General features: G+C 46.5%; 1 protein-coding gene across 4 annotated transcripts in view; it reads left to right on the top strand.

The window, feature by feature from the left end:
* Nucleotides 1–21,899, top strand: part of Plekha7 (pleckstrin homology domain containing A7) — a 192,602-nt gene extending 170,703 nt beyond the window's left edge. For 2 of the 4 annotated variants that reach the window (XM_090348066.1, XM_090348068.1), the window contains 15 exons: nt 858–926; nt 1,095–1,175; nt 1,898–2,047; nt 2,561–2,662; nt 6,572–6,680; nt 6,813–7,039; nt 8,792–8,980; nt 9,082–9,199; nt 9,984–10,075; nt 10,588–10,788; nt 13,664–13,819; nt 16,802–16,935; nt 18,041–18,183; nt 19,474–19,584; nt 21,320–21,899. In XM_090348066.1, the coding sequence (XP_090204192.1) occupies nt 858–926; nt 1,095–1,175; nt 1,898–2,047; nt 2,561–2,662; nt 6,572–6,680; nt 6,813–7,039; nt 8,792–8,980; nt 9,082–9,199; nt 9,984–10,075; nt 10,588–10,788; nt 13,664–13,819; nt 16,802–16,935; nt 18,041–18,183; nt 19,474–19,574 (1,872 nt within the window). In that variant the 3' untranslated portion in view covers nt 19,575–19,584; nt 21,320–21,899. Of the gene's footprint in view, nt 1–857; nt 927–1,094; nt 1,176–1,897; nt 2,048–2,560; nt 2,663–6,571; nt 6,681–6,812; nt 7,040–8,791; nt 8,981–9,081; nt 9,200–9,983; nt 10,076–10,587; nt 11,241–13,663; nt 13,820–16,801; nt 16,936–18,040; nt 18,184–19,473; nt 19,585–21,319 lie in introns of those variants that run through there. The other 2 variants (XM_090348067.1, XR_016538067.1) reach the window with 2 other exon arrangements.
* Nucleotides 21,900–22,285: the final 386 nt, after the last annotated feature.

The following is a 22,285-nucleotide window of genomic DNA, read 5'->3' on the forward strand; positions in this document are numbered from 1 at the left end:
CATGGATAGTCCTAGGTCCTGAATTCAAGCCGCATGACCTCCAGTAGAGAAAGACAGAGAGAGACAGAGAGTTGGAATTAGCTTCTTAGGGGTTAGTGGGGGATAAGAGGAACACTGCCCACCTTTGGTTGGGAAAGTTAAAATCCCATTGACCCACAAGTATGAGGATGTTTATTGCTTTATGATTTCCTTTCTGGAGATAACCAGGTTGTAACCCATACAAATACAACCTAGTCTCAGTTATTCAAGTAACAATTTAAAGCTCTAGTTGGGAGTTTCTTAGGTTTCTTCTTCCTTTGGCTCAAGTCTTCTTCTAATAGTATAGATGAGGAGGCAGGCCTAATTCCTGGGGAAGGGAACTGCTTGCTCATAGATCTCCTTAAACTGAAGTTAGATGAGCTCAACAGGATTTGCTTATTCCTTCCACCTGTCTACACCACTGCCCTAGGCAGCATGTGATAGACTTCTGTGTTTGCCCTGTGTTTTCCTTTGTCTTTGCATAACAAATCTTAGATTCATACTCAGCTGTCACATTCATTGTAGATAAATAAATGCTTTATAAGAATGATGATCCTGCACTGACAGGAAGAAGATTTGGGAAAATAAAAGTATGCAATAATGAGTTTGTTTCACATCTGGATTCATTCTAATTTGAGAAATATATAAGTGCTACTAGGATCACAAAGAGGCTTTTAGTTTTACTCAAAAAAGAAATCAAGCAGATTTTACTCAAGTCTTTTGCCCCTTTCATACCATAATCCACCGCAAGACTTCAACACCATTCACTATAAAGCTAACTTCCCGAGCATCATGATTCTAAGCATCATGGTAAAATCTTTAAATTATTTACCCTCCAGATGACAGGCCGAGACCTTCTCAAGGATCGAAGTCTGAAGCCTGTGAAGATCGCTGAGAGTGACATTGATGTGAGTGAGCAGTGGTGACAGGCTGACCCCTCTGCTGCCTCGTGACCCAGACCCAGTGTGGGTAGCTTTGGCAGGGTTTGGATGTAGCCAAAAGCTTTCTACACATACCCTTGAGGTCAGGCTTGTTCTCAACATCCCAGGCCCTCTTCAACCTGTTCTTGCTTGTAGGTCAAACTGAGCATCTTCTGTGAACAAGACAGAATCCTCCAGGACTTAGAAGACAAGATTCGAGCTCTCAAGGAGAACAAAGTATGCCGTGGTTTTGCATGGGGTTGGAGGGGTGTTTTGCCATCCTGAGATATTAATTAGACTTTTAACACTGTTTAAAATGTGCTTCTTGGGACTTTTATCTGGTCCTGAAGAAGCTCTAATGGGGAGACCCCAAATTACTCGTTCTAGCTACCCTCATCTCATTCTGCTCTGGGCCATTTTCCTGGAATCCCTGAATTGAGTCTGGGAGAGGCTGTTGGCTTGTTGTTGATTTGAGTGCTTGAGGCCTGAGGGAGGAGCTGCCTCTTTGAAACTGGCTATTGCCTCAACAGAGCAGAGTCCCTCAGTTCCTAAACTCCTTTCTTCTAGGATCAGGGCTATGAAGACAGCATGTCTGGACAGGAGGACTAGAATGCTTGGACTATTGTAGGGAATTTTTTCTTATTGTATTTTAATAAGACATATTTGTTATGCTAAAGATTTATAATAACATATTTTTCACTCCAGAACTTCCAAACTTTTCTATTAACTTACTTTTCTTTATAGTATATTGTATAAGGAGTTAGATGGCTTTATGTCCACTTTGTAGATGAGGAAGCTGAGGTACTAAGCTGATAGTACATTGACACCAGAACCCTGCCTCTCAGCTGTTAGCTCAACTCTTTGGGCTCCCAGCAGCTTTGTTTGCTTTCTGGTGTTATATTAGGGGACCTCTTGGACTGAACTCCTATCCTGTTGTTCTTTGGTCCTTCCTGGTACAGGACCAGTTGGAATCCATACTAGAGGTGTTACACAGACAGATGGAGCAGTACCGAGACCAGCCCCAGCACCTGGAGAAGATTGCATACCAGCAGAAACTGCTCCAGGAAGATCTTGTCCACATCCGAGCTGAGCTCTCCAGGGAGTCCACTGTGCGTGCAGGGTGTGGTAGTGGCCGATATTTCCTAGGAGGGTCTGGCCACCATGTGCCCGTCTTCCCAGCTTCAGCTGAGTTGATGATCAGAGTGTGAGAATCTTGAAATAGAAGAACTCTCATAGACAATGCCTCCTGACAACAGCTTGTCCAGGAATGACATTACTCTATCTAGCTGTGCCTTAGGCTATTCCCAGATGGCTGAGAATGCTCAGTGGATGGATTTCTCAAAGCAGTTAGTAGGCCAGCCTAAGATATCAGACTTTCTACTTTTGTTAGTCTGTTGGGTCTAGACCTTTCTGCCAGGGCGGGAAATTAAAGCATTTCTGCATGGAAAAAGGGACAGAGCAGGTGACCAGGGTAAGATCCCTTCTGCTTCTCTGTCTCCTTCCCATTAGTCTGTCTCCTTCCCTTTTCTTCTGTCTGGTCAGCAGAGATTAGGAGCATAGGTGCTCTCAAACTGCTAGGGAGAAAGGAGACAGTAAAGGACCAGCTTTTCCTTGGTCAACAGGAGATGGAAAATGCCTGGAACGAGTATCTGAAGTTGGAGAGGGACGTGGAACAGCTGAAGCAGACCCTGCAGGAGCAACACAGAAGATCCTTTTTCTTCCAGGTGACCAAGGGCTGGCTGTTCATCCCTCCAAGCTCTGATTGTTTCTTAGAGCTTAGCCTAAGGGGCTGTCAGCACTACTTAGGGGCCTTTTCTTCCCTGGCCCCATAAAACAACCACCCCTTTCCTTTGTGGATCACTACCTCTACCAGGCTTTGATGAGACGCTTCACCCCAGCTCTCTGTGCCTCTCTGCTCTTAAAGATAAGCCCTTTTTAGTATGTTTTTGGAAGCTTTTGTTCTGATCACTTAGAAAGCAGCCATAAGAAGTGACCTAGATCACTTTATGGAGAAGTAAGAAGTGATGTGTGTTCACCTCTTTGAGCCTCTTGGGCTCAGCAGCAGGGAGCCTCACCTCCTTCCTGACTGATTCCTGAAGACCGATGCTATCATACCACTACTACCTAAGAAAGAAGTGTGAATTCAGTGCATTGAGGTGCTTCTAGTCTCTAGATACTCATTTGCATTTCTGGAGATTAGATTAGGTGATACCCATCTCTGGTCCCTACTCCACTTGTGAAAGGTGATGTTAGAGCCCTTAAAAACCAGGCCATTCCATGGTCAGCAGCCTCTGTCCCTTAAAGTCTGTCACTGTGACAGGCATTGTGTGGTTTCTCCTCTAGTTTGGGTCCCCAAGCTACTCCACAGTTCCCTCTCCTCCCAACCCCCACGCCAATTACGATGCCACCAGGCTTCTACCTCATGTTCAGAATTTTTTAAATGGAAAATGACCTACTTTCCAATTCTACTTCAGATCTGTATCTCCTTTCAGAGCCCTGACACAAATTCTGTTTCTTTGAATTCAGCAAGTGTTCCTGGAGGCTTCTTATATGAGACACCACACACAAGAGTGTGGTGATGGGCTTGTAATCGATGACCTAATTCTAGCCCAAGTTCCTCATTCAGGTGATTTAGTGAATATGAGGATCTCTGGACTTAGCCTTGCCCTAGAAACGTGAAGGACATTCTGGAGGGTGTTTAGGTTTATGTGCACTGAAGCCTTTCTGGGTAATGCTAGCCCCCATTCACTCAGATAGTTCCCAAAGGATTCAGCCTCTGGCTCAAAATTTTGCCTCTAGCTCAGGCTGACCTATGAAATTCCACAGAACTTGTCTGTCTCCTGCTGTTGTTTTTATACCCATAATTTCCCTTCATCTAAGTTAATGCTTTCCTATTCTGTTTTGTATCCCCAGCACTTAATATAATGGCTTGAAAGTGCTAGGTGAATATATTGTCAAAGTCTTTGCAACAGTCATTTCTAGTCATTAGCTCCTGAAACTATCACCTTTTTTTTCTTGGGCTACAAAGATCCATGATTACTTTTAGCAGCAATACTTTCAGCTCTTCTGCCTTTATTTTCTTTATTTGTTTAAGAAATATACACAGCTTTTGAAAAGCCTAAAAAATGAGAAGCAAGAGCCTCCAAATGATACAGATGCTTTTTTTCCTCCCTCTGCCCCATTCCTATCATCTTTTCTTTGTCACCTGCTGTCAGCCTGCTGCCTTGCCTTTCTTATTATTTCTGTGCATTTTCAAATGTGAACTGTGAGGAACTGGATCATTTATTTGAACTTTGGAGCAGATAGCAGGTTTGCTTAGGAAGTGGTGCTGTGACTGAAGTGGTAGAGCACCATCCTTCAGCTGAAGAGCTCAAGGACAGCCCCCAGGTCCAGAGTTCAAGCCCCATGACAGACCAAAATAAAAAGGTTTGCTTAAAGAGGGTCACTCTTACTCATTGTTTGGCAACTTACTTTTTGTTCTTCATGTTGTAGAAGCATTTCTTTTACAGAAACAGATACTATACATCCCAAAAATCTAGAAGAAATTATTTTGAATGTTTCCCATAAAGAAATAATAAATGATGGCAAACAGACCTATAATCCCAGCATTAAGGGACAAAGTCAGGAGAATTGCTGAAATTGAAGTTAGCCTGGGGCACACTGAGGTCTAGGGAGAATCAGGGAGGGAGGCAAATGGGAGGAAGGGAAAGAAGAGAAAAGGAAAAAAGATGATATTTAGTTATGCTTACTATATCATTGTTGAATGTACACAGATATTGAAACATAACACGGTATGTCATACATACATATATACAATTTTTATATTTTTTTGTATATCAGTTAAAAATATTTTTATTTAAAAAAAAAGGTTGACAAATATGGCCAAATTGCCCTTTGAAAGACTGAACTGATCTAGCTTCTCAGAGAGTGAGTGTTGGGCCTTTTTGCCCACATCTCACCTCACCAGCACTTGATGTTATTAGTCTTTTTGTTTTAATCTAACGAGTAGTAGCTTCAACATTTTTTCATTCCTATTATGGTTTTATTTCATAGTGGTTTAATAGATAGCAAACTCAACATCCTTTTTCCCCTTTCCGAAACAGAAATTGATAACAGTATGCCTGATTTGGTCACATATTTCCTGGAAAATTTCCCCCTGAAAGTTTCTAGTAGATAGTCTAGCCTGAAGCCTGAAACTGGATTTTTACCTAGCCCTGTGGTATTGTTTATGCTTTCTCTACACGTTGGAATGACCAGAAAGCCAAAAAATTCTACTCTCATCAGATTCTGTGCTGCTTTTGATTTAATCCTAGGCCAGGCAAGTTGTTTAGAGTTCTATATAAATTGTTAACACTTAAGCTGTGCTCAAAGCCCATATGTAAACTGTCAACCATAGGCTTGGAAATTCACCTCCCAGTAGCCAGTTTTGCTATGGGAATAGTCATAGCATTTTTAGTTAAGGGAGAGAGACTTGATTTATTAAGGTCATCACAGCCACCTGAGCATAGAACATCCAGGAAATACCATGAGGTAGTGATAGGTGAGTCTGCCTGTAGGTGGGTCCAACCTGACTCCTGAACAGTGATTCCAAGTCTCTGCTGAAAGTAGTCCATGGGATCCATCTTACCTAGTGTGGTGTGAGGACACGGGAGTAAAACTTCTGCCTTGCCTTCCAGAGGCTTCCTTCACTGCATCATGAAGTTGCAAAAGTTGGAGAAAGATAGGGTCTCTGGTGTTTTCTCCTTTCTGCTCCTCTTTTACCTGAGGGGGTATCAGAAAGGCAGAATGGGGTAGAGAATTTCTGAATATGGAGATAGGAAGAAGTTTCAAGGACTGAGCTTCAGTACGTCAGCCCTATAGTTCCACTACTTATTCACTCTGGATTCCATAGTATACTGGGTGGTGATAGGATCAGGCTGTAAGGTGGAGCTGAATATCAAACCCATTATTTGCTTGTCAGTCCCGAGACTTTGTTTTTGTCCATTGTGGAACTTGAACTCGGGGCCTGGACACTGTGCCTGAGCTGTTTTGCTGAGGCTAGTGCTTTACCACTTTGAGCCATGTTTCTACTCCTGGCTTTCTGGTGGTTAATTGGAGATGAGTCTCTTGTCTGGGCAGGCTCTAAACTGTAACCTTCAGATCTCAACCTCCTGAATAGCTAGGTTTATAGGCATGAGCCACCAGCACCCGGCCAGGAGACTTTTTAAACTCGCCCTCTCTCACACCTTTACTGGGGACTTATTGATCCCAGAACCTCATTTTGTAAAAGTGAAAGTCTGTATCTGTTAAGTAGCATCAATCTCCACCCCTTTTGGGCAATCACTGTCTTACATCTTGTCTCTGTGAAACTGACTACTCTAGATACTTCATACAGCATGTAGGTAGAATCCTATACTATTTAAGGGACTGCTCTATTAAATTAGGTAGGCATAGACCAGCCCAATTGAGAAAAGCCTGCTCCCCAATTTTTCTCTGGACCTTAGGCAGTTTTCATGGTGCTAGCCAAAGTATGGTTTGCAAAGAGGTGCTGCCCCTAAGGGAAGGGGTCCTGTCTGGAATGGTGGGACAAATCCCCGGAAGAAAATGCTAGTTAGAAGCTGAGAGGCACTGAATTGCCACCTTGTCTTCCCCAGGAGAAATCACAGATCCAGAAGGATCTGTGGAGGATCGAAGATGTCCTTGCAGGCCTGAGTGCAAATAAAGAGAACTACCGAGTCCTGGTGGAATCCGTCAAAAACCCGGGTGAGGAACATTTCACAAGTGGAATGGTGGCATGGACCTGGGGTAGCTGTCTCCATGGGGCTGCACCTCATTTGTCATTCAAGGAAGAGGGCCTTTATTCCATCCTGTTCTTGCTTCTTTCCTTGTCCTCAGAGAGAAAAACGGTGCCTTTGCTTCCTCACTCACCTGTGCCTTCAGTCTCCACGTCCGAAAGCAAGCTGCCCCCGCAGCCCAGCCCTCCCACCAGCCCTGTGAGGACCCCTCTGGAGGTTCGACTCTTCCCGCAGCTGCAGACCTATGTGCCATACCGACCTCATCCACCACAGCTGAGAAAAGTGATGTCCCCACTTCAGTCACCAACTAAGGCAAAGCCCCAGGAGGTAAGTTGTGGTGACTAGGAGCTAAGAGCCTTTGTTTCCTGTCTAGCTGATGGTTGTCCTTTTTTTTTTTTTTTTTCAACTCATCCTGGGGCTTGAACTCAGCATGTGGGTGCTACCCCTAAACTTCTTTGCTCAAGACTCATGCTCTACCACTTGAACAACAGCTCTACTTGCAGCTTTTTGCTGATTAATTGGAGATAAGAGTCTCATGGACTTTCCTGCTCAGGTTGGTTTCAAACAGGAAATCTCAGATCTCAGCCTCCAGAGTAGGTAGGATTATAGGTTAGGAGCCAGCAATGCCCGGCTAACTGTCCCTTTTTGTCCTTAGGTAAGCCTCTCTTAGGAGAGGAGCTCTCAGGGAAAACATGAGATATAGAACAAGCCGGAAGCCCTCAAGAGTCTTAAATCTGGAGCAGCTCATGGCATTTCCCTGCCATGAGCCTTGGTCTCTGGATCAGTAGGATTCTGAGAGATAATCTAACCCCATCCTCCCATATTGCAGTTGGGAAAATTGAAGTCTAGCAAGAGGATGTGACTGTGATGATGAGGGTGGAACTTGTGATCTGTTCCATGCAGAGAAGGCTCCTGTTACATAGCCTGGAAGGGGCAGGAAGCTCCTTACCTGCCCCTGTTCTTGAGCACTGTGCTGTGCTCTGAGGATGCTTTAATCTTTCCAGGTGCACTATGGGCAAGAAGGTTAAGTGTCCCTGTCCCAGAGTATTAAAAAATCTAAAACAATATAATGAAACATCTCTCACCTTTCTCCAGATACTTTTTCCCCCTCTGATCTTACTCTTTCCTGAATTCTGCAAAATTGTGAAAGAAAAACAAACAAACAACAAAAAAAAACAAAGCTAAACTAAGAAACTTAAATGTATAAGAGCAAGCAAGAGGGCCGCCAGTGTTTAATAGTCAGGCCCTGTCCGCTGACTAGAAGAGGAGCCATGGTCCTCAGAGAGCACTATGGACAGAATGCCCAGAAAACAGTCACATTAATTGCCTTCTAGGCAATGGGCTGACACCCTTTCTGTCCATTCAGGAGGCACTTCTATTTTTTTTTCCTTTTTCTTTTTGCTAGTCCTGGGCTTAAACTCAAGGCCTGGGCATTGTCCCTGAGCTTCTTTTGCTCAAGGTCAGCACTCTACCACATGAGCCACTGTGCCACTTCCAGCTTTTTCTGTTTATGTAGTACTGAAAAATCGAACCTAGGGCTTCCTGCATGCTAGGCAAGCACTCTACCATTAACCCACATTCCCAGCCAGGAGATACTTTGCAACCATGTACACTTTGGCGAGAAGGGGCAGGAGAATATACTGTCCTCACTCTGTGACAGGATTTTGAGTGCAGGGCCATGAATCCAGGCTTAGGCTGAGCACTGTAAAGTATGGTGTCCATTGCCTGTTTTCTAGGGTGGGTGCTGACATCAACTCAGACAAAACAGAGTTAGAAACCTGCCAAGGAAGTGGACTGGCACTGTAGCACCATGCCAAGAGCATGGACCCTGGAGGTCCCTAGTCCTGGAGTTGGAGACAGGGTATCTACAAGTAGCACTGTGTAGTAATACATACAGGAATCAAGAGGAAGAAAAGAGCTGAAACAGAGACATCTCACCTTTGTACAGCCTCTCCAAGAGCAATGCTCAGTCCTGGCTGAGTTCTGTGGCTCCACAGTGGCCTACCCCGCCCCCTGTCATGACCACGCCCTTCAGCAGTAATCCCATTGGGCACTTATTCTGCTTCTCTTTCTGAATAGGAAGATGAGGCACCTCCCAGGCCCCCACTCCCCGAGCTCTACAGTCCAGAGGACCAGCCTCCAGCTGTGCCACCTCTGCCCAGGGAGTCTACCATCATCCGCCACACTTCTGTGAGAGGGCTCAAGCGGCAATCAGATGAGAGGAAGAGAGACCGCGAGCTGGGACAGTGTGTGAATGGGGACTCAAAGGTGAGCCAGAGGGACACCCTGAGTTGCCAGCCGAATGAAAGGACCACTCAGTAGGTGTGGTGACGCCAAGCAATTGTGACAGCCTCAGACTCTGCCCACAGGTGGAACTCCGGTCATACGTTAGTGAGCCTGAGTTGGCCACTCTCAGTGGGGATGTGTCTCAGCCCTCCCTGGGACTCGTGGGCCCAGAGAGCAGGTACCAGACGCTGCCGGGCAGAGGTAAGGCAACACCCTTCATGCAGTGTTTTGAAAAACCCACCACTCCATCACACTGTTCCCAAATGTGGCCATGTTCTCTGTCTCAGACCCCCTTCTTGATTCTTTCTCTCCATCTCTTCCTCAAGAGCAATATTTAAAAGCTCTTACTACTATCAAGCTCAACACTACTTAAGCACCATATCTATATCTATTCCTCATCATCAAGAATGTTATGAAGGACCTGCTACCATTATTTCATTTTAGAGATCAGGAAACTCACATCTCAGAAAAATTAAATGAGAGCCAATTAGCTGATCTGTGAAGGATCTTGAAAATAATCCTGGCTCTGAACCAGTGAATCCTGGAGTTCTGGAAAATACTACCATCAAGCATGTCTCAGGCCTTCCAGAAGGTTTTTTCCCTATCATGTCACCCCAGAATGAGTCCTTTCTTAAACACAGATTCTTATCAGTTGGGCCCCTTTGTTCTGTCCGTCTTTATCCCTGCTCAGCTGTGCAGAATGTATGAGTACGCCAGGACACAAGCAGTGAAGGGCACTTGTATCCTCCAGCCTAGGGTGTCTGCATAAAAGGGAAGCCAACAATATCATTCACAGACCAGCAGGGCTGCTGTCACCCCTCTGGGGACAGGGGGAACCCTTGTACTGAACCCTACCTAGGGCCTGGCTCTTCTAGACCCAAGGAGAAAGACCAACGGGTTATTGGTTGTCTTGGTCCCTCTTGAGAGTCGGCTTCAATAGAGAGGGGTAGAAATATGCTGAAACTGACATTCTTTCTTTCCTAAGGGCTCTCGGGGTCCACCTCAAGGCTCCAGCAATCATCCACCATTGCTCCCTATGTCACGCTCCGGAGGGGTCTAAATCCAGAAAACAGCAAGGTAACCTTCCCAGTGAGTGGCCTTGAGCTGGGGAGGAGCTCTGAGCTAGGTAGTGACTAAAGATCTGAAGGGTACTAAGGATGGCCTCCAGAGAGACCTTGGCCCCTTGTGAGCTCAGGGTCCCTATCACCTACTGCCCAACAACATGGCCATCACACTTCCCTCTCAATTTTCTGAGCACCTCATCTTTCTGTCTCCACCCTGATGGTCACAGGAGGTGACCCCCAAGAAGGTCGCATGCTGGGTTCACCACAATCTACTGAATGTATCTGTAGCTGGGCAGGCCTGGCCTTCACTGTTGGCATCTGCAGAATCGGGTGCTGGGCAGATGGCTTGTGAAGGCCAGGGGCATCATGGTATTCAGAGAAGTGATTCTCTAAAGTAGAGTGTGTGACACCACTCAACTTCTGTGTGACAGAGTGAGCGCCCAAGAACAAGATGAAGCTCCAGGGCACTGCCCTCTGTTCCTGGCCCAGCTGCTCTATGTGCCTCCATCTCTTCCTCCTCCTCAGAGACCCAAGAGTGCCTTGGAGCGCCTGTATTCAGGGGACCACCAGCGGGGCAAGATGAGCGCAGAGGAGCAGCTTGAGCGCATGAAGCGGCATCAGAAGGCCCTAGTCCGGGAACGCAAGAAGACATTGAGTCAAGGAGAGAGGACAGGCCCGCCCTCATCCCGCTACCTCAGCCAGATGTTGCCTGGAGATCTTGGCTCAGTATGTTAGGCAGGCGGGAATGGGACAGGGAGCACCATCGTTCCTCAGGCCAAGTAGAGCTTCCCCAAGCCCTTCCAGTGCAGGCAGACCACAGCCCCCAGATGGTTGAGAGCACATTCCACAGGGTGTTTGTCCACAGCCCAGGGTGCATGTGTGAGCTGGTCAGAGGGTGACCCAAAAGCAGAGCAGGAGTAGGATCTCACAGGAGAGGCTTAGGACATTAGCAAATACCCAATCATTTCCTCCAGCCAAGTGTGTGAGAGACCTCTGTAGACATTTGGGATTTCTTGGCTGAATTGAGGACTTGGGAATAGAAGGGAGACAATGTGAAGGAGAAAGATGGTAACAGGATTTGATAACTACAAACCAAACAACCAGCCTCCCAAACTTCCAATCAAGTGATGGAGGAGCAGAAGGCAACTGAGCAAGGGTGATGTCCCACAACCCTAAAGGTGGGTGGTCTCCCCAGCCTGTGGTGCTGAGGCCTCAGGTGCCCAGGAGAGTTGGGGGAGGGGGGGTCCAGTGCTGCTCCCTAGTGGCACTCTCTGGAGCTGCACCTGTCTACCATTGCCTTAAGTCCCTTTTTGGAAACATGCCATTTGACTTTGAGTATAGAATGGCATGTTACCCTAGCCCTCTAGCCTGACTGTTCTTTCCCTAATTCATTGCACAAGCTCTTTTGCTTTTAGTATTGCTGCTCATTGCCTCTCTAATCCTGCCTGATTGTGTTTACAGACGCATCTGATTTGCATTGAACAGTCTCTAACTGGCCTGTGCTGTTTGTTACCAGGCTTGTAATTATCAGCTCTTATTTCCCTAGCCTAGTAACCCCCCTCCCTCCACCCCATGTGACTCACCTTTTCCCCTGAACTCCTTCATATAGGCCTACTGACTCATAATTTACTCCTCCCCAAAGTTGTAGCACAGTCCCTGAGCCAACTCTCTATGTGGATCATAGTCCCTGGCAGAGATCAGGGTATTAGGAATTGATGAAAATTCATACCTTACACCTAGATAGTAGACACAGACTTCAGAGAGGATACATTGGAACAAGTTCCACCAAGTCTAAGGTTATATGGTTTTAATTCCTTTCATCCATTATGCAATTTCTTATGGAAAACTTTTGTGTTGCTGATTAAACTATGTATGCAGAGGGACTCTCAGCAGCTTTTAGCCCAGACACCAAAGGATTAGATCCAGGAAAGTCATATCTTTAAAAGCTGCATACCTGGTAACTTTTAAACTTTATAAGCAAATGTCATAATGGGATAACACTGACCTTTGACAATATGGTCTCAAATGTAGAGATTATCCAAAAAACATAACATGAATAGTTTGTAATTTTTCTCTGGAAAAAAAAAAAGGACATGTAAGTCTCTGCATCGACGCCAATAAACGTGTTGCTTAACAATGACGGATTGGCGTGGTTCTTCCCCTGGGTTACTTTGTAGAGTCCAATGTACTTGTTTGTAGAAACAATCAGGCTGGGTATAAATGAGGGCTTGTCTTTATTTGAAGCACTTGTGAGCTCTAAAAAAATGTGTGGTTTTTTTTTTGTGTGTGTGAATCATTAAATTTAATTCACCTTCAATTTTCCAAGTGCCTCATCCTTTCAGACTATATTTGGAAAACTATCATCCCAGATTTACGACATTGTTTCGGAGTCATTACTGAGAGCTTGTGCATGGATGGGTGAAATGTGCTGATATGGCTTTGAGTTTGGGGTTCAGAGGGACTCACTGGGTAACGAGTGAGTTGGGACTTGGTAAAATGGAAGAGGTGGGAGAGAAGAAGTGATCTGGGATGAGTGTTTCCTGATTGAGAGCACAGGCCTTGAGATGTCCCATTCTTAGCCTCCTTGATTAGTACTCAAAGGCCTGAGTGAGTAGAATCCACTTCAGAGCTGGACAGTCAGTCATGCTTAGATTTTTAAATGATTGCATTAAATTTTGCTTCATGCAAAAAAGATGCTGGTTACAAAGTTGATACTATCAAGCAACCTTGGAACCACTGCATTTGATAGAGCATTTCAATTTTTTTTTTTGCCAGTCCTGGGGCTTGAACTCGGGGCCTGAGCCCTGTCCTTGGGCTTTCTAAGGGTAGCACTCTACTACTTGAGCCACAGCACTACTTCTGGCTTTTTCAATGTTTGTGATACCGAGGAATCAAACCTGGGTCTTTGTGCATGCTAAGCAAGCACTCTACCACTAGGCCAAACTCCCAGCCTGGCATTTCAGTTTTTATACTATTTAGTTTTTCTTTAATTTAAGAAGAACATTTGACCCAAATTAGATAGATAAGGTCTTACACAGTAGTTTGTCTCCCTCTTTGGCTCCAGCCTGCCCCATCTTGACCTGGGGCCTGCTGTGGATGCAGTTTTACCTATCGTGAGAGAGTCCTGTTGGGCATTCCCAATAGAGAGACTATTAAAGGGCTTAAATCTACCCCCCACACACTATTATTTCTGGACCTGGAGCATATAATTCCTGAACCAGAAAGGCTTCCATGAATTAAGGATCAGCAGAAAGAGCAAAACCATTTTCTAGAGTTCTTTCCCAGATTCTCTTTGGGACTCATGTTCTCAGACCTGGGAATATTCTGGATCCCTGCAAATCATTGTGAGCCAGAAAACATGTACATCTTTAACCTGTATCCTAACGGTGTACGTTCGAGCTTTCTTGGGCCCCAGATCAGAGAGCAAATACAAACAGATCGTATAGAGGGGACAGAGGCCTTGTTTACCCTTACATGTAAAGTTATAGAACACAGCTCTTCCAGGGCAGGTCAGAGGTCCATCTACCTAAGGACCCCTGGCCCACAAAGCCTCTGCAATTAGGAAGCGACTGCATTAATCCTCTTACCCTTCTGTTGCCAGTGGAAGCGAGAGCAGGACTTTGATCTGCAGTTGCTGGAACGGGCCGTGCAAGGGGAAAGGAAAGACGAGGAGAATGGCTGGTTGAAAGTGCAGGCTGTGCCGGTCACAGAGTTGGACCTGGAACCTCAAGACTATGACTTGGACATCAGCAGAGAGGTGAGGGCAGGGGTTTCCTTCATGACCTTCAGAAGTTATGTTCCTTATGTCTCCCAGTTAAGTCAGCTGTCGCACAGACGTCTAGTCTTGATTTCACTTTGTACCAAGAGAATGAATAGATAGCATTGTGAAACAATAAAAGGAGCCGGGGTGTTTTGATTAGTATTCAAATTTGTCTCTGTCATTTGGAGAAAATTATAATTGTAAGTTCTCTGAGTCCTCAGTTTCCTCAACAGTGTGGTGAGGACTGGGTGACTCAGCATGTCCTTAGGAGGGATGCTGATGCTATTCATGTAGTTTCTGTTTGAAAATGTTCCTGAAGCACCAAGGTTTGACCATATAACTTATCAGTCAGTCAGGCTGACCTGGGTTATCCGACTCGAATAACAGGCTTGGAAATCACAGGTAAAATTTCCAGCAGTGACAGAGGCCACGCAAGATGGTGCACTTTTTCCAGTCTGAATTCCTTAAGCGCCCTCTGCTGGTGTGCATATATCATGGCAGGTCAGGCCCAGGAAAGCAAAGGAAGACTTAACTGGGGTATAAGACTCGGGCTCTTCTAGACATCCATAACCTCTGGTGGCCTTCATTGTGTCATTTGTGTCCTTTACAGAGCATTGTCTAATTGCTGCATGGCACACTCTGTATCTAAATATAGCTCTGGGATGGCCCACAGTAGATGCCATAATAGATACTAACCTGTGTTAGATACCTGTGGAGTTGCTGAGTTCTCAGGTCTCCTGAGTTTCTATATGCTTATGAGGCCAGGCCCCTGCAAGTATCTGTTGAAGGAAAACTGAGTGAATCACACAGTGACCCACAAATGCCCTGAAAACATGTGCAAAAACCACATAAGAACAATGTTGTCACCACAAAGTATAGATTTTGGTGATTCCTTGATATAACTTCACTATGAGGCTGTCTGATAAGGGAAAGAAAACGTAACTGATAAACACTCAGTGCCTTTTTGATTGGCTTGTTATTTGTTGCTTTTGTTTGTTTGGTTTGTTTTAAGCTAATTTGGGGTGTGGGATTATTTGTGGTGCTGGAAATTCAACCCAAGGTCCTCATAGGTACTGTGAGGCCTAGGCTGTATTAGTAAGGTACATCTTCATCCCTCTTCTCCTATCTTTAAAGGATCCTCCAGTTACTGCTAGTAGTAGCTTTTGAGAATTAAGAGTTACTGTGTGGATAATAGATACCTGGGAAGTTGCTGAGTTCTCAGTTCTTCAGTCTCTCTCTGCTAATGAGGCTAGTCCCTTGCCCACAAGCCTTTTCTCTGTCTAAAAATGGCCAAAAGTCTATAGTTTCTCAGTAACAAAGAATCCTTCTCCCACCTTGGCAAGTACAAGAGTGCACCATACTGTCCTATTTGGCCAACTTGCCCAGGGAAAGAGTCCTTCCTTATCTCTAACCTAAATCCTTCCTGATACAATGTACTCTACTTCCTCTAGATCTGCCCTTATTGGAAACAACAGAGAAGCTTACTACTTGCCATCTTTCAGCAAAGTACAGGCTGCATGGAGTTAAGTAATAGGCAGAGAATAGAGCCTAGTTGAGAACAGAAAATGGCTTTGATTAGAATTGCAGTCTCAGAAAAAAATGTAAATTGAACCGGGAGTTTGGCCTAGTGGTAGAATGCTTGTCTAGCATGCACAAAGACCCAGGTTCGATTCCTCGGTACCACATACATAGGAAAAATAAAAAGCCGGAAGTGGTGCTGAGGCTCAAGTGGTAGAGCTCTAGCCTTGACAAAGCCCAAGGACAGTGCTCAGGCCCTGAGCTCAAGTCTAGGACTGGCAAAAAAAAAAAAAAAAAAGTAAATTCATGCAGTACTGAAAGTGGGCTTCAAAGTTTTACAAAATAACAGATGTTTATATAGCTTTTGAATTTGAGGGGTTTGGTCAGGAATTATGATTGGTGCTGGCAAAAATTAAGCTGTCTTACAAGAAAGGGATGTGGTATACCTTGAGTCTCTAAACTGTTTGTGGGGAGGGATCTGTTGTACACAAAACAAGCTGGGGTTAACCTTTCCAGGGCCAGATTGCATTATGCATCTTATTCAAAGTATGGGCTGCAGTATGTCTGATGCCTGTTTAACAGTGCCCCGCTGACTCCATTTCATGTCACCTAAACCAGTTAGTTTTTTTTCCTTGACAAATCTAAGACCAAATTTCCCCCAGAATTGAATATGGCTTATTTTTAGAATCTCTAACCAATCCTATTTTAATATAAACATGCCAAGAATTGACTTTAGCAGCAGTTTTTCACTCTGAACAAGATTTCACCCAGCTGTTTGCCACCGTGACAGTAAGATGCTGGAGTGGGAAGGAGTTCAAGGCCATTTGCTCTAGAAAGCAGTAGATACAGTAGAGCTGCCTCCTGTCTAGATTAGAAGAATTTTTTTGTTGGACAGATGGTACTGTCACTTCCTTTCATCCTTCCATTTCTTTATTTGTCATCCATTCATGAAGGGCTAAAGGGCTACTAAGTGCCAGGTCCCTGCATTAGACAGTAGGAGACAGTGAATAGAAAATGAGAATGGGGGTAGGGAGAAGAATCAGAGAAAGCTTCCCAGGGTGAGGTTGAGAGGATATGTCATTGCAGCAAAAGGAGAGCACACCAGGCAAGGAACAGGAGCAAGAAAGGCCTTGTAATGGGAGGGACGCTGGGCAAATTGCTAGGTTGGTGAGCCTGGGGAGGTTACAGGGGTTACTGTCAGTAGGACTTCTAGCCTGCTTTAAGGATTACAGTTTTCTCCTGAATGCTTCAGTGCACTTGTTTGCACTCCTTTTCCCTTCCTTATCCTATAGGAGGTTGTCTTGTACAGTGGGAATAACCCAGGTTCAAATCCCAACTCTATATCTGATCAATCTTTGGCTAATTAGCCAGTTATTCCTGGGGAAGGGGTAGGGACATGGGTCCCAAACAAGAATATCTGAGCCATCCCATCCCTCCCCTTACTTCCCAAACCTCTCCCAGCTCTCCAAACCTGAGAAGGTCTCCATCCCTGAGCGGTATGTAGAGCTGGATCCTGAAGAGCCACCCAGCCTGGAGGAGCTGCAGGCACGGTATCGAAAAGCCGAGAAGATCCGCAATATCCTTGCCCGGTCAAGGTCAGCCCTTACTTGCTCCTGTCTAGGAAGCCCTGGCCATGGGTAGCATGTCATCCAAGGAGGGTGTGGGGAAGGTTGGCTGAGCATATGCTTTGTTTCAGGTGGGCTACACTCATTAGACAAGGCAACTCAGATTGGTGAGAAAGCTTGCCAAGTCCTGAAAACCCAAGGAAAGCACCAGTTCTTGCCCCTCACCCCCAAATCTGACTGTAATGACTCAGGGAGAACCAAGTGTGGCAGTGAAGATCTAGATGGGTGTCAGCTCCAGTGACAGTCCCCCTAGCATTTGGTCCTGTGGCTTTTCACACCTACCCAAAGATGAGAGCAAGGCCGCCAGTCTTGTCCTGAGGGAACCACAGCCTTTGCTACTTCCCTGAATATAGAACTAGGATCTACAGAGATAGCTTTTCTGTCCCATGAGCCATGAAGAGCTAGGTTAGCTCTGTGTGTGTGTGTGTGTGTGTGTGTGTGTGTGTGTGTGTGTGTGTGTGTATACACTTGCACATGCACCGCTTCTGGGATTTGAACATGTGGCCTAAGCACTGTCGTTGAGCTTCTTGTTTTGTTTTGTTTTGTTTTTCTGTCATGGGACTTGAATTCAGGAGCTGTCCCTGAGCTCTTCAGCTCAAGGCTACTGCTCTACATCTTGAGCCACAACACTACTTCCTCCTTGAGCTTCTTTGCTCAGGGCTAGCATTCTATCACAGCCACAGCTCCACCTATGGCTTTTATGGTAGTTAATTGGAGATAAGAATCTCAAGGTCCTTCCTGCTGAGGCCGGCTTTGAACCATGATTCTCAGCCTCCTGAGTAGTTAGGAATTCAGTTGTGAGCTACTGGCACCTGCTTAACAGGTTAACTGTTTAGTGTCTCAATTAGTCAGGCATCTCCAACTAGAACCCTTAACATAAGGCCTGTGTCCCTCCTGAAACAGAAGCAAAACTGTGGCTTTTGAGGTGTTTGAGAAGAAGAAGCATGTACCTCATTATCTCCAGTAAAAGTGCTGCTTGTACCTAATACCCCACCAAAGAGTTGAGAACCTCTTAGCTCCTGAGGCTCATGCCCAGGGCAAGTGAGGGCCAATGCCTGTTGTCTGGGTCTTGCAGCATGTGCAACCTGCAGCCATCATCAGGTCAGGATCGCAACAGCCTGGCTGACCTGGACTCACAGCTTCAGGAGCAGGAACGTATCATCAACATCTCCTACGCCCTGGCCTCTGAGGCCTCCCAGCGCAGCAAGCAGGTGGCAGGTAAGGCTGGGGGTGCCAACTCCCAGGGCTCTGTACCTACTCTCTGTTCCTTGGTGGTTATCCTAGCATGGCCCATCCTAAAGCCAGGAAGTCAATAAAAGTTGTCAGTTAAAGCCAGCCATGTGTTCTTCTGCCTAGAGGGGATCTTGGTTCCGGAGGAAGGAATGTTGCTATTTGGCTTTAGGTTTTTCAGGAAATTGAGTCAAAGGGCCAGGGCTAAAGTACTTGTCCTTATGAAGAAGGGGGAAGAAAAGCCCTTAGTGTTGTGGCTTCTTGCTGAAGACTAGACAGAAGGGGGCCCCTCTGGCATCAGAGTCTCTGGTGCCAGACTACAGGACTCGGGGAATGTGGCTTTGTTGGCCCAGTTGGAAAGAATATCACCATGCAGTAGGAGTTTGTGTGTGCATGCATATGCCTGTATGTTTGTAAAGAGACTGCTTTCTCTCAGCCAAGAAAGGGACTTCAGGCTCCCTCTCTGCCTATACTTCCCCTAGGTAGGTGCCTTTCCACCTAGTGCTATTTCTCACAATGCACACTGACTACTGTAACCAGGGTGTGCCCTTGACTGTCATGTTCTTCAGGAATGGGAACAGTCATAGAGTTTGAAGTGGAGTCACAGTCTCCTCCAGTGCTCCAGGCCTGGCCACAGAATCTAAAAGTGGCTAAAGATGGGGCCATGGGTCTCTACAATCATTGGCCCTTGGAAGTCCCTGGTATGGGAGGAGAGTTTCGCATGTAGCAGGCCATGGGAATGACCAGCGACAAGGGGAAGGGCCTGAGTTTTGTCAAATGTATCATAATCCAGCAGAATCCCTGAAATCCCAACCATCTCCATTCCTTTCGAGGATATGCTGGGTGAGCTGAGCGGTGGTCAGTCATCCAGACCCTTCTTCCTAACCGTCCTGGAGCTCATCCCAGCAGCCTCTGAGCTCCTTCCTGAGGAGGAGCCCTCTACTGTGCTGTGCTTGCTCTAACTCTGGATCTACTCCCAACCCCGGCCCCAGCCTCTTGCCCCAGCAGACCAGCACTTCTGCCCTTACTCCCTTTATACAGCGGCCAGCCTTTCTCACTTCCCATTCCTTGATGATCTTCTGCACCTTGCCTCTCCTTGCTCCCTCCCCATCTCAGGACATAATCAAGAACTACAGGCAATCCGGTCACAGGTTATTAGTGGGTGGCAGTGGAGCCTAGGTTGGGGCCCAGGCCTCCCTGTCTTGGCAAGTGGGGCGTCTGGTTCTGTGGGAGCAGATAAGTCTAACACATCACTTGATTCCTGTGTGCTCCGTCTAGTGCAGCAGCTGGCCCTCCTCCCGCCTAAAGGCCCCCTGTCCTCCCGGACGGTGCCACCTTACCCCCCCTTAAGCAACGGACTCCACTACACCTTTGTCTAACACCTTCCAAGTAAGAGCTCGCCTGGCTTCCCACGCTGATCACTGCTGTGCCTAGTGTGAGCATGCCCCCTTTTCCCTCCTGCTGCTGTGAGCTAACTGCAGTGCTGCCTGCTGATGCTTCCTCCATTGGTACTGTGGCCTGGCCGTTGGGGATTGGAGTGGGTGGTTCCCAAGTGGTAGGCAGGTGGAAGAGCTAGAGCTTTTTAGAAATGCAGTCTTCAAAGGGCCCCAACATAACAGTCTACTGTCCAGGCCTTTGCATCACTCACCAAGTCCCCAGGTTTCAGTGCGTCCCATCCATTCAGCTCTGTTCCAAGGGCATGAGACCTCCTGGGTCAGCACAGCTCACACTGCCAGCCTCCAGGGAGAAAAAGGGCGTTGGGGGAGGCAATTAAGGAACTTGCAGATGGGAAAAAGTCCAGGTCTATGGATGAGGAAGCTGAGGCCCGGGTGGTATCACTGAAACTGTTCTTTCAATCACTGAAGGAAAGAAGGAGAGGAAGGGAAACTCAGGGCCATGCGACCTTGGCCCTAGTGAGGTGGGATGTTCCAGCACTTTCTACTCCCATGAGCCTCAGGTGATGAGGTATAGAGAAGGCAGGAGCCCTGAGCAGGAGCCCTCAGACCAGCTGTCTAGCTGGGGTGTGCTGCTCCCACCAAGCCCACTGCCTCACTTTGATGATGGAAGGTCAGACTAGAGGTCCCGGCAGGCCTTTTCCTGATAGCTGAACTTGTCACTTGTAAAGCATTCTCCTCTCAGCCCTTCATTTATGCTTCTGGTTAACCTTCTTGAGTGCCTGCTATGTGCCACGCATCATGCTGAGCATAGTTTGATCCACACAACAACCCTGGGAAGATATTCACCCCCATTTTACACATGAGGAAAAGGAACTCAGAGACCTGAGGGACTTGTCCAAGGAGTCACCACTTATAAGTGTGAGGGTACAAAGCCCTTTCTTAGGTGTGAGCCCAGGGCCTCTGTTCTCCATCACCACTCTCAGACTTGTCTGAGGGACAGTATTTGCATTGTTGGGGGTGAGGACTGGATTTTTGGTAGGTGTCCCCAGTCCAGGTGTTTCCTCAGCTTTGAAGTAGTCAGTGGGCCTCAGCCAGCCTGAAAGTAGAAGGAGGATATCAACCTTATTGGGCTCAGCCCTCAGGAAGTGGGAGCAGAAGCCAATAACTGAAAGACCTCAGAGAAATGTGAGAGCTGGTCTCAGGAGCCTGTATGTGGTTTCCTCTAATATCTAAGCAGGGTGACACTGGTGCAGGAACAGACAGCCAGGAGAGCTTCTTCTCCTTAGTGCTCTTGACTGCCACATACCCCCCACCCCCATTGCTTTGCATTTCAGAGCCTGTCTAGGACAGTTTTCTTTCAGCAGCTTCATTAAGGGTAGTATTTGACCACTCTATTTGTAGATGACAGAAATGAGATCCAAACAGTCATTCAGTAAATGAGGGGTGGAGACATGATGACTCCAGGTCTTTCCCAGGGCCTTTGTCCTATTGCACAGGGAACCAATTTAAGGTCAGCATGTGTCAAGTTAGAGAGGGAGTAAGACCCAGTACTGAGAGCGACTCCTAGAAGCTCAGGGTCCCTTGGCCAGCAGCCTCAATGCCTAAGCTCCCTGCTCTGCTGCTTTGTCTGCCATCCTGTCATGTGTGCACAGACATGCCCACTGCCAGCTTTCTGGACACAAACTAGACATCTCCAGCTTCTCATTGTCTCCTGTGCTTTTTCCCAGCCCAGGCAGTGACTGATCCATGACCGGCCCAGTGCGCAGAGGAGGCTAGAACCAGGGACCCAGTGGAATCAGCTTCTTCCCAGGAGATCAGCCGTTCTCCTTGGAAACCCTTCCAGCTGAGCAGGGGTTCTGGCTGGCAGAAGAAACAGCCCACCATGGGCATTGCTCATAGGGCTCAGTCCAACACACCCCCACTTGTTTTAGTTCAGACTCCTTTTTACATGTGACAAAGGCACTTTTGATACAGGCTGTAAAATACTGACACTGTATTTTAGAATCAGAATGTATTTTGTGATGTCCTCTCAAGGGCAGAGTGGCTGGAAAGGTGAGGCTGCAGGGTTTTAAAGCTGTGCATACAGATTCAGATATTCCTGGGATAGTAGATACGAGTTGGAGGGCAAGCAGGTGCCAGTCCAATTGCTAATGAACTCAGGTGAAAATTGGGCTTGAAAATACGTGAGATTTGTTGGCATGTTGTGCAGGAGAATTGGGGGCCATGACTGTAGAGCTCAGCATCTCTGACAGGACAGCCAGCTCTGGATGCATCTACCAAGATAACAACGCATGGAGCTATTATATGCCTTGGTTTTGGTTTAGGACCACACTGTGTTCAAGAGCTGTTGTTGGACTCTGTAACTTGAACAAAGTTACCCTCAGAAGGCAATCTTCTCAACAGCAGCAGCAGCAGCAACAACAATAAAACATTTAGCTTCGTTAGAAAACATACACTGGAAATACAGAAACGATAAGAAGAAGCAATTCTATTGTATCAGAGCAATAAACTCCACACTGGGTAGTGTCTACTTAAAGGTCCCTGACTGAATGACGTCCTTCCAGACATTGTGCTGGAGAAATTCAGGTGGGAGGAGAACAGGCAATGCGCTTGGCATCAGGAGGGCCAAGATAGCAGGACTTGACTTTCAGCCCCAAATAAGGCGGCCACCAAGCCAGGCTCACTCAGTGTTT

Source organism: Megascapheus bottae, chromosome 16 (assembly GCF_031878675.1).
Source record: "Megascapheus bottae isolate mThoBot1 chromosome 16, mThoBot2.hap1, whole genome shotgun sequence".
Lineage (NCBI taxonomy): Eukaryota > Metazoa > Chordata > Mammalia > Rodentia > Geomyidae > Megascapheus > Megascapheus bottae.